At 43.3% G+C, this 12,061-nt stretch overlaps 1 protein-coding gene across 1 annotated transcript in view; it reads left to right on the forward strand.

Moving 5' to 3' along the window:
• XIRP2 (xin actin binding repeat containing 2) overlaps positions 1-12,061 on the forward strand; it is a 77,337-nt gene that overhangs the window by 22,366 nt on the left and 42,910 nt on the right. Inside the window, exon 2 of the mRNA XM_081023151.1 lies at positions 260-411. Within this exon, the coding sequence (XP_080879277.1) occupies positions 355-411 (57 nt within the window). The 5' untranslated portion in view covers positions 260-354. The remainder of the gene's footprint in view (positions 1-259; positions 412-12,061) is intronic.

Genomic DNA, 12,061 nt, shown 5'->3' on the forward strand with positions numbered 1-12,061 from the left:
TCTCTGGTACAAACAAAATGATTTTAAAATGGCTCATTAATTGTGTTTTAGGGGCTTTTAATCATTTGTTGCGGATGTTACACTTTTATACCACAATCCAATCCAAACTAGCTCCTGTGTGACTTTTGTTTATAGAAAGGGTATATAAATGCAGGCATTAATAAATGAATATGAACCATTCCACTTCCTCCTTACTTCACACAGAAATAATCCTTTTCTTCATACCCTTGTGTTCTTGTCTCATTTTGTTCTGTTTTAGGTTCCGTAGGTGGTAAGAAATCAGCCAGTGGACAGCCAGGAGGGACTAGCCAGAGCAACAAGGAGCCCCAGGAGGTGGTCTCACTGAAGGAGAGGATGGCTTTGTATCAAGCAGCCGTGTCCAAAGTAGAGATCAGCAATTCCTCTGCGAATGTAAGTGAGCCACCTTTCCCTCCTAAGCCTTTAGTTCAATAGTGTGCCAGTGCCTTCATACCACCCCTTCAAAGCAAATATTTGTCAGTGATAATGTTCCATCCTACCTTTCTTTCACGAGTCACATGATAAGAAGGCACAATTTTCCCTGTCTGGCCCATGATAGGCTGTTCACACAACCAGTAGGTGAACAGGTAAGCAGAGCAACGTGACCATATGTCATAGCTTGTTTCAGTAGCAGCACATGTGAAGGCATTGCCCCTGCTTACTCCCCCCACCCTGTAAGAATTTATTAAAGTTTTTTCATAATAGAGTAAGATGAAAGAAACTAATCTAAATAAAAACAGGAAGGAAGGAAGGAAGGAAGGAAGGAAGGAAGGAAGGAAGGACAGAGTCCTCTCTCAAAGGTGGATCTTAACCCTTGTCTCACACAGAAAGTGGTGGACCCTCCTCCAAACTCTCACCTGGGAGCTTTCCTTTCGCTCACTCTGGCAGATCTTCCCTTCCCTGCCTCTCACTCAGTCAATGTCCTTCACCCAACCATCCATCACCTTCATGTGTCTGTAATCCTTGGACCCCAATAATGGCCCAGAGCAGGAAAACAAAGGAAAACAAAACAAAAATAAATAAAAAATGATAAAAGAAGGAAAGGAAAGAAGAAGAAAAAGAAGAAGAAAGAGAAATGACAAGGACTTCTGGTTTTCTACCTGTCAGTTACATAAAAGAAATTATTCAAAAAACTCACTCTAGGATGACATCCAACTTGTTCTACTTTCTCTTCAGCAATATTTCCCCAATCTTCAGACCCAAGTGTCTCAAATTAATTCATTTTCCTTTCCCCACACATACCCACAAAAATCCAAAGGAGTTCTATAATTAGCTGCTGCTTACCTTGATGGGGTTGAGTTGGGACAGGTTGGTGGTGAGCAGTGGTGGTCCTGCCAATGTACTCGCATGGTCCCAACCTCACCATCACCCTGCCCTGACCCACTTCTATCCTGGTAAACATCAGCGATGTTGGTGTTGGGGAGTTGGCTCGGTAGCTCCTCCCTAGCACACATGCCATTGCAGACTGTGCTTGTTAAACAGTCGTACCTTGGAAGTCAAACGGAATCCATTCTGGAAGTCCATTCGACTTCCAAAATGTTCAGAAACCAAAGCGCGGCTTCCTGCAGCAAATCAGAAACTGCAGAAGCCCTGTCGGATGTTTGGCTTCCTAAAATAGTTTGCAAACCGGAACAGTCAAACCATAATGTTTGTGACATTTGGGAGCCAAAATGTTCAACTAGCAAGGCGCTTGACTTCCAAGGTACGAAAATACTGACAAAATATCCTGGGATTAAGAGGCCCATTACTTAGCTCCACAGTTCTTCCAAATAATGTATAGTGGATGCACCTCTTTTGGAGTTAGGGACCTGGTAGTCATATTTGAAAGGCGGTAAGAACTGACCCTGTCCTCAACTGGAAGTCCAAGGAAAGTGTCTGATTGTGGGCCCTACTGAGGGATAACAAAAATGATTAGAAGCTAAACTCTTGGGGTTTGCTCTGGAGGTGTAACTAATTCCTGGAGAGCTCAGGAAAATAAATTGCTCACTGCAAAGAAAATAACGTGGGTCAGAGGGATCGCTGCTGTGCTCCCACTTGGGTGCCTGCTTTCTGCTCAGAAGTGCTGACGTCAGCTCTCCCAATGGAAGCTTCTGCTCACGGATTAATCTTTGCTTAGCTGCATATGAGAATTCACGTCCAAGGCATAATAAAATGAGCCTGGACTCCTGTTTGCTTTTGCGATGTTTGGCAAATCCTAAAGTCAAGGAAACAAAAGTCAATCAGATATCATATCAGAATAATCTCGTTTCATGATGCAAAGGGAGCCATCCCAAATTAAGGATATCTTTTAAAAGTGTGTGTGAAGTAAATCCATAGCAGTGTGTATGATGGATTTTTAACCTTCAGAAAGGAGTCCACCTTTTTTTTATGGAACGCCGAATGGAACATAAAAAGCCCTTTACTCTCCCTATGTAAGCGAATGTCTGCTATTCACTCGTGTGAAGATAAATGAAGCTCTGCGCTTGTAGACATCTTTCAGATGGAGCTGAAAATTGCCTCCCAACCCTAACCCTGGAGGCTTCAGCCTCCAGTAACAGTTTGGATGGAGGGGGCATATTGCATATCCAACTGGGAAAAAGCCGGGTCTGTATCTATATGGTAGAGCATAAGACTCTTACTCTCAGGGTATGCCACATTGAACTCCTTGGAGAAAAAGGGGGAATATAAATTCAGTAAATAAAATACATGCATACATAACCCAAGCTAATATACAGGGTGAGTCCTTTAAAAGAGGCCCCATGGATACAGAGTACACCTGTTCCACAGGGCCTCTTTCAAAAGACTCACCCTGTACAATAGGTAGGATTCAATGTCACACTGCCACACATGTTGTCAGCACATGCATTCCTGCTTGCTCAGTGGAACAATCTCTCCTCTCCTCCATATGTAAGCAGTTCTACTTACTTAATTACACACACACACACACACAGCCAATTCAGTGGGGAGGGAAGAAGGGGGAAGCCCTTGTATGGGCTGGCCATAATGAGACCAGTTAGTTGAATTTGGCCCAATGGGTTGTATTCAACCAAGTCCTGTTCAGAAAAGACCCACTGAAATTAATGAACCTAAGTTAGTAATGTATATTAAATTCAGTGGGTCTACTCTGAGTAGGACTAGCATTGCTTACCACCCAATGAATTGTATGGTACTGCTCATATTTAGAGCAGACTAATTGAAATCAATGGATGGGACTGATTTTGGTCATTGGTTTCAGTGGGTTTACTCTGATTAGAATTTATTTAGCTACATTCCAGCATTAATGGTACTTTACGACTGCTGTGTAGCATCTTTAAAATTACCTAGGGTTAAATATAAGGTATGACAGATAAAAAATTGTACTGTGTACATCATACTGCTGGCCAATTTCTCTTCTTCCTGCTGCTGAAGGCATAAAATCTGTTCGAATTGGCTTAGTCAGCAGAGAAATGAGATCTGTTTACACTCTTGTCACTTGATAAACCAGTTAAAGGAGTAGGAATAGCTGCAGATTCCCATGGTGGCGGCAGCTTAGTATTGTTGTAATAGTAGTTGTTGCTTGAAATGACTGCAGTGCAGCCACAGCTGCCTCGTGTTGTAAGAAAAGCAACAGGAATGTTAAAAGATCATTGAAATAATTAGTGAATTGTAATGAAGATGGATTCTCTAATCCCAGGAAATATGGAACCAGCAGAAGGCTTGATGCCTGCAGTCATATCCATGGTTCTATAAAATTGGCTGCTTTACATAGGGTAATACACCATTACCAGAGTGTTACAGATGCCCTTGTTTTGTCCATATCCTCCATGTTGCATAATACCACTACTACTACTACTACTAATAATAATAATTTTATTATTCATATCATACTGGGTTGCTTCAGCCTCTCTTGGTGGCTTCCAACACTCATAAAAACATAAGAAATAATTGCACATAAAAAAGCTTTCCTATACAGAGCTGCCTTCAGATGCCTTCTAAAGGTTATATAGTTACTCATCTCCTTGACATTTGATGGGAAGGCGTTCCACAGGGTGGATGCCACTACCGAGAAGGCCCTCTGCCTGGTTCCCTATAGCTTCACTTCTCACATTGAGGGGGCCACCAGAAGGCCTTCAGTGCTGGATCTCAGTGTCTGGGCAGAAGGACGGAGGTGGAGACGCTCCTTCAGGTATACAGGGCTGAGGCCATTTAGGGTATACCCATTCCATCTCACCTGCATGTGAAAACTTGTGTCAACGCACAAGATGCAGCTATGCTCACAGTTAGGGACACCCCTGTTGTGGTGGAGAAAGGTCACCTCTCTTAGACCCTATGCTTTGTGGGGAGGGGGCCACACCTGAAACTGGCAGCTACAGCTAGCAGCCCTGCTGCCTGACTGGCTCTGCCACCACCTACCCAGCCAGAGAGGCTTTCCAACTTCTCCCTTCCTAGAGGAAATAAGGGAGGGATGAGATGGAGGGTCTCAATGCTGCCACTAAAGAAACAGCGAAAGGAAAAGTGCAAGGGAACTCTCTCACGCACCTGAAACAAGCAGGACTGAACTTCTGGTGCACAGGGATGTCATTCCTGCTTTCTACATATCTTGGCCACAACAGTTGCCAATTCATCTGCATCTGTTCCTGTTCCACAGCTGATGTCACATATGACATCAGATTTGGGGCACATGGGCATGGTTTCTGGGCCAAATGAGGAGACCTGGTGAGAAGCTCTCCATCCCTGCTGCACACACTTAGCAGGGAACAAGTCCCATTGAACTCAGAAGGACTTAATATTGAGTAGTCATGCGCTGGAATGCGCTGTTATAGTTGCTTTATACATAGAGGGTAATTTGAAACAGAGATGGGGCAAATTTTAATTCATGAGGCTGTAAGTTCATGGCACAATACTTATTTTTGAGGCTGTTTTGCTTTCGGTGTGTTTCTGGGTAAGGAGGAATGAGCAATAAAATATTAAAGGTCCCATTCCTTGCTAACAGTGAGTGATCACTTAAATTTTCGCAAACAAAATCTGTCTTCTTTGATATATTAAAAACACGCCCATACGGTGGTTCGGGTAATATGCAAATTTAATATGAAAATCGGTTGGTTGTTTAAAAGTCAAGCAATTAAGGAACTACAAATCTTCTTTTGACAGCCCCATTTAATAGTGCCAGAATACAAAGTATCAAAATAAAAGTTCCACGCATAATACTTAGAGCTTGGCATTACTAAGTGCCTCAGAGGAAGTACCCAGGTAATGTGGAGACTTTAAAGGTATTGCCTAATCTACTTCTTGCTGTTTAGTTGGTGGGAGCACAATTCAAAGTGTTGGTGCTGACCTTTAAAGCCCTAAACGGCCTTGTCCAGTATATCTGAAGGAGCGTCTCCACCTCCATCATTCTGCCCAGACACTGAGGTCCAGCGCCGAGGGCCTTCTGGCGGTTCCCTCGCTGCGAGAAGCCAGGTTACAGGGAACCAGGCAGAGGGCCTTCTTGGTAGTGGCAGCCACCCTGTGGAACGCCCTCCCACCAGATGTCAAAGGGAAAAAGAACTAACAAACTTTTAGAAGACATCTGAAGGCAGCCCTGTTTAGGGAAGCTTTTAATGTTTAATAGGTTATTGTATTTTAGTGTTTTGTTGGAAGCTGCCCCGAGTGGCTGGGGAAACCCAGCCAGATGGGCGGGGTATAAATAAATTATTATTATTATTATTATTATTATTATTATTATTATTATTGGTCCCCAAATTCTACAGTAGGGGAACATGTGGACCTCCTGACTTTGCTGGATTCCAAGTCCTGTCATCCCTGAGCATGGGTCATACTGGCTGTCAGAAGCACCAACCTGCACAGAAGATGGGGGGGGGGGCTGATTACACATATGTGACGTCAGGATGCCAGGAAGAGCTAGGGCCCAGAGCCAAACACAGTGGCAGTGTGGCTTCAATGGCCAGCAGCTCCTCCCCTCTTGTGCTTGGCCTTCTCCTCCTGCTGTTGTCGCCACCGGCCAGGGGCTGCTTCCCCCGTCTTTCTGTTATGCAACAGCAACAGCAGGAGAAGGAACCATGAGCCGCTGAAGTTGTGCCACACCTTGCTGGGTTCCACGGCTGGCCGCCTCTTCCTCCTCCTGTCGCTGCCACCAACCAGAGACTGCTTCCTCCCTCTTTCCCCTCTGCGGCAGGAGGAAGAAGAGCCAGCCACTGAAGCCACACCACGCTTGCCTCCGCACTCGGCCTTCTCCACTCCCTGATCATTGTGGGTGGGGTGGGGGGAGAGCAGGTCCCTAGGAATTGGTGCCTAGGAATTGGAGTTGAACAACATCCGATGGGCCACATGCTCCCCATCGCTGATAGTGATGTATGACCAACAGGTGTCCATTGGGCATGATGAAGCAGCAGTAGCAAATGCCTTGCAGTTCTTTAGACCCACACAGGTGGAAACGGCTTGCTCCTTTTGCATAGCACTGCAATATGTAGCTGAGAAGGCTGGCGAATGAAGTGTACTTTTGTGCGTTGTGCAGGATACTATGGGTCATTTGCATATTGTGTCGTGATGCCTCTACTCTGCCCTAAGCATGCACACAGTCCAGTACACAGGAGCCACAGGAACAGGACTTGCCACTGGGAGGGGGTTGCCAATTCCTGCCGCTCACAAAGGAATATAGGAAGTGCCTTATGCTGAAACAAACCTTTGGTCCATCTAGCTCAGTATTGTCCACACTGACTGGCAGCAGCTTTCTGGGATTTCAGAGCAATGAGCATTTCCAGCCTTACCTACCTGTAGAGATATTAGGGATTGAACCTGGAAATTTCTGCATGCAGCGCAAATGCTCTATCACTGAGCTACTGTCCTTCCTATCTGAAGAACAGACCTCATACGTTTAATTAGGCAAAACATATTCTCTCTCATTCATATATATATATATGTGTGTGTATATATATATGTATATATTTCTCTGAGTGCCTTCACACAATGCAGTATTCAAATGTAACTTGTGTTTTCCATTTGTTCGGAAATAGTGAAATTACTGTAATCAACCATCCTACAATTGCTTCTCATTGCCTTCTAACACCTCAAACAATCATCCAACAAAGGGCCATTGTATATTATTATTATTATTATTATTATTATTATTACCTTTTCTACCTATCATATGGCAACTGTTGCATTCGAGCTGCTTGGTTGATTGGCATTTCACTTTTGGTCAGAGAAAATGTGTGTTGCAAGGAGATTTTGCTTGTTTGTTTTTGTGCTGGAGAGAGAAAGAGATACACTGCTTCCATAATTAAAATAGAGAATTTAATGGAAACCTGTAATCTCTCTCCAAATCCAAGAGCTGTATTAAGAACTCTACACACCTTTGCATTGTAAATTTACTGACCATTGAATGTTTTGTGCCATTTAAGGACTCAATACGTAGCTAAACCTAACACTGAAATTAGAGCTACTTTCTCCCAAACCGGATGTCTGAACAGACAGTAGATATTTGCTAGTGGCCTTTTATATAAGTAACATTCATCGGAGAGCTTAAAGAGTGTCAGACTAAAATTGCCCACCACAAATCATTGAAAATTCACTGGCTTGCGCTAGGCATGCATGAAATGGCCGCTTGCTAATATAACTGGCTGTTCACATTTGCTCTGCCAAAACATAGATCTTCAAACGTAACTTCATGTCTTTTGCATCCTTTGGAAACCGGTGCTGTTTTGTTAGGACATGCCTAGTTGCTCCTCAGATATATGTACTAGCTACCCAAAATGACTTGGACATTTCAAGAAAATTACATTCCCCACTGACTTGCTAGTTGCTATAGTGTTTTGAGGTTGTTGTTGTTAAGAAATATGTCAGATCCTGGCAGCTTTGGCTATTTAGTGCCCTGGTGTGAAATTGCCATTTCAAAACAGAGGACCCCAAATCTAAATGTAGGGTGTGACACCTCAACTTCCCCTTGATATAGTCCAAAATGCTTGCCGTACGGCAGGAACCAGGAAGGAGCCGTCTTTGTTGGGAAAATAAGGTGCATGTGAAATTTGTGCAAAGGCAACAGAGGTGTGTGTGGAAGGAGGAGCAGCACAACCCCCAAGTGTGTGTCTGGGGTTGACACACAAGGTCACTAACAGGGTTTGATTTTTAACAAAATCATGCAAACTGTGCAGGACAAGAACTTCCACGCCACTTGTTAATGTGGAAAATCTTAATGGAAAGCTCTGCGCACTAAACTGAGAACGGTTTCCCACCCAACTGGGGGAGGAAGTTGCCAGTTCCTTATCAGGAGAGTGTTTTTATAGACTTTTAGTGGTTTAAAAAGACATTTTGAAAACACCATACTTGGTTTATTAGAGTTCACTTCTCTTTCAATAGACAAGACGTGACTCTTTTTGCTAGAGGTAGCCTTTCCCAAGGTCACTGCTTCCACCATCTCCTAGTTTGCAACAAAGTGTTCAGTTAAACAGGCAGAGTGCTATATTCTAATGAGGTCCGATCAGGAAGGTAATTTGTCACAAAGCAGTGGTGTCCAATCCCCCTGCCATGATGTTGCTGCTTCCCATCTGTCTTTGGATGACCCTAATGCCCTGCAAACCACAATAACGAAAGTTACTTGTACCACTAGGTTAGATAGAACATGACACAGAATTTTTGCTTGATTTGTTTTGGAGGGGAAGGACGCCTTGCTAGGATTTTTATTTTAAGTTCTTTAATTTTTGACATTATACCCTTCTTCATATCTCTTTGCCATGGTCTCCTTGCCACTTGCTTCCCTTGAATGTGATGTTCTTGGCCCTTCGGTGGGTTTCTTATTCTTCCCATGCAGTTTCCAGCCCTGATACAGAGAAAAGCATGTCTTTTTGTGCTTCCATAATAGTCTGCAAAAGGTGAGATCCAGATGGGAGGGAGCAACTCCCACTTCTTGCTGTGGGGGAGATGAGTGAGATTCTTTTTTGTAACAACATTACCTAGTCAACTCTTTGTGACATGTAAATCGTTGTGAATAAAGGTGAAGATCAAGATGGTGCCCCTCTCCATTCCACGTACTGAAACCAACTGGACTGCTAGTTTAACTTTCCCTTCACCACACCAGAGGATGGCAGGCTGGCTTGAAGGTTCAAGGCACGTTGTGTAGCATATTCAACTGTTTCTTCCAATACTTCACTGCTGCTGCCTGCCCCCACCCAAGTTTCTGCTTCCTGAGGCAGCTTCTTCACTCTACCTAATGGTAGAGATGGTCCTAATATCAGTGGGCAAATATACAATTTAAAAAGTATCCCATTGGCGCCGCCACTTCTTCTTCTTCTTCTTCTTCTTCTTCTTCTTCTTCTTCTTCTTCTTCTTCTTCTTCTTTGTGGAGGTTAGTGGCAAAGTAGCATGTGCTTTTTTGTTTTTAAAAAATCAATATGTTTTTGAAGCTATTTTGGGAGGCAGTTTCTTAGCCTTGGAGTTATGAAGTCTCTGAGTGAATTCATACCTGTCCAAAACATGTTTGTTTGGGTGTTGTTGTGGTTTTTTTAATCCCACAAACTTGTACAATGCACTCTGGCAATATATCCCCTTGCATTCCTGGAAAACAAAGTGTGCAATGGAGATTTGCAAAGTGTGTGCTCATCTGTTTTTCACAGCTTTAATATATAAGAATGCTGGAAGCAAATGTGCAGATTTGTCAAGCTGGCACCCAAAGAATGAAATATATGCTTCACCCACTCACACTTGGATATTAGAGAACAACACAGTGATGTATAAGAAACAAATGGGATCTCTATACTTAGGGGCAAACAACATGTTATACAGAAATGCACGCAATGCAGCTGCAGCAAATTTTATCAGAGAAGCCGTGAGTAGGAGGAGGGTCCTTTACCATTTCCGATGGGCCATCTTCTTACTCAAGATCTTCCTTCCCCCCTCACATCTGGTATACACATGTGAATCTTGAGGGTAGTTTGGAGGAAAGGAGAAATGGCCATCAGAAGAAAAAATGGAGAAATGCTGAGGCACCTCCTGGTCACCTGAGGCTTCTGGATCAGTGTTTCTGGCTCTTGTTGGACTACAACTCCCATCGTCCCTAGCTAGCAGGACCAGTGGTCAGGGATGATGGGAACTGTAGTCCCAAAAAATAGCTGGCTGCGCAAGTTTGGGAAACACTGTTCTAGATTCAAACAGGCTGCCTTCCTTTAGAAAGAGCAGTCATTGTCAGTGTGTCATGCCCATTCGTGCATGATGTATATAGCTTGCCCCAGGCCAAACATGCATGTGCATGACCCAAACTCCAGGCAGAGCTTGGGATCAGGGTTATTACCCTAAAGCAGAAATGAGGAAGCTGTGGCTCCCCAGATGGTTTTGAACCACAGCTCTTGTTTTTCCTGAGCATTGGCCATGGTGACTGTGGTTGGGGGAAGTTGGAGTTCACAGTTTCCCACCCCTGTCCTAAAATTACCTGCTGGTTCACACTCCCTTCCTGCTTCCTGCTTCCTCCTCTTACATGGTATTCAAAACACAAGGATCCTATTAGCACAGAGGAAAACAAAGGAAGATAGATAGGTAATGGGCAGATCCTAAGTGGTGGTGATTAGTCATCATTGTGGTTGTCAGGAGCCAGTGGCTTCCAGATGCATTGTGGATCCGCCACTGTTTTAAAAGTCTCGCTGGAATCCCAGTTTCCAAGTTGTCATTGAGCCTCGGCTTTTCTAACTTACTTTGTGGCTCTCTCTGGGTCAGTGTCTGAAACGCAATTCTTTCCAAACACAGAGTGCAGCGTGCATTATTGTGCTAATCCATCTGCATTATGGAAGGGGCCTCTGAGACTTTGCATGTTGGTTTTGAAAAGAGATTAATTCGTAGCTGTGTAACGGCAGAATCTCTTCGTTGTCTCTGAACACCTGACAGTGTAAAGCAGTTAATGGTATTGAAGAAGCTCTGGATTAGGGGATTCTGAAATCTGTTTATTGTTAGTATGGCTTTAATCTTTTAAATCAATGAGGTAATAATACCACAGCAAGCTTCTCTAAGTAGGAATCTTCATAATGTACAGCCCATTCATATTTTAAGGATTTTGATGACAGCCTCCTAATAGGTTTGCTTTCTAACTTTGGCATGGCTTATTAAGAAATGTATGCGAATGAGCTGCTGTTCGGGATACAAGGAACAAGTGTCAAAGGCATTTTCTGCATAAAAAAACCCAACAACATCGTCATTGCATAATAATTCGCATCTTACACTTTGTGCACTTCTAATATTTAAAAACTCCTTTTTTAAAAAAAAACTGACTTTTTTAATTTAAAAAAATCCTACAAAATGCAGAAGCGTCATTCGGAAGAATAGGCAGAATAGCAACTATGGTTAAGTAAAAATAAAAAATATTCCTTCTAGTAGCACCTTAAAGACCAACTAAGTTAGTTCTTGGTATGAGCTTTCGTGTGCATGCACACTTCTTCAGATACACTGAAACAGAAGTTGCCAGATCCTTCTATATAGTGAGAAGGTGGGGAGGGGTATTACTCAGAAGGGTGGTGGGAATGGGTGATTGGCAGATAGCTGGGATGAGCCTGTTGACGACTCTTAACGACTGCAATAGGTCTTACAGGAAAAGGCAAGGGGTGAGAAGGTGAGAAATGGCTTAGTCATGTATAATGAGATAAGAATCCAATGTCTTTGTTCAAACCACGTCTCTCCATGGTTTTAAGTTTGGTAATGAGTTGCAATTCAGCAGCTTCTCTTTCCACTCTATTTCTGAAATTCCTTTGTAGCAAAACAGCTACTTTGAGATCTTGTATAGAATGTCCTGGGAGATTGAAGTGTTCTCCTACTGGTTTCTCTGTTTTGTGATTCTTGATGTCTGATTTATGTCCGTTTATTCTTTGGCGTAAGGTTTGGCCTGTTTGTCCAATATAGAGAGCTGAAGGACACTGTTGGCATTTGATGGCATACACAATGTTAGACGATGAGCAATTAAATAGTCCCGAGATGGTATGTGTGATGTTGTTGGGGCCAGTAATGGTGTTGTCCGGGTGTATGTGGCAGCAAAGTTGGCATCTGGGTTTATTACAGGCTCTGGTGCCAGTGTCGGTGTTAAGTCTGGTTGTAGTATTATTGTGGGTTAGGA

The sequence above is a fragment of the Podarcis pityusensis genome (genome assembly GCF_964106645.2).
Source record: "Podarcis pityusensis genome assembly, chromosome: 1".
NCBI classification, from domain to species: domain Eukaryota; kingdom Metazoa; phylum Chordata; class Lepidosauria; order Squamata; family Lacertidae; genus Podarcis; species Podarcis pityusensis.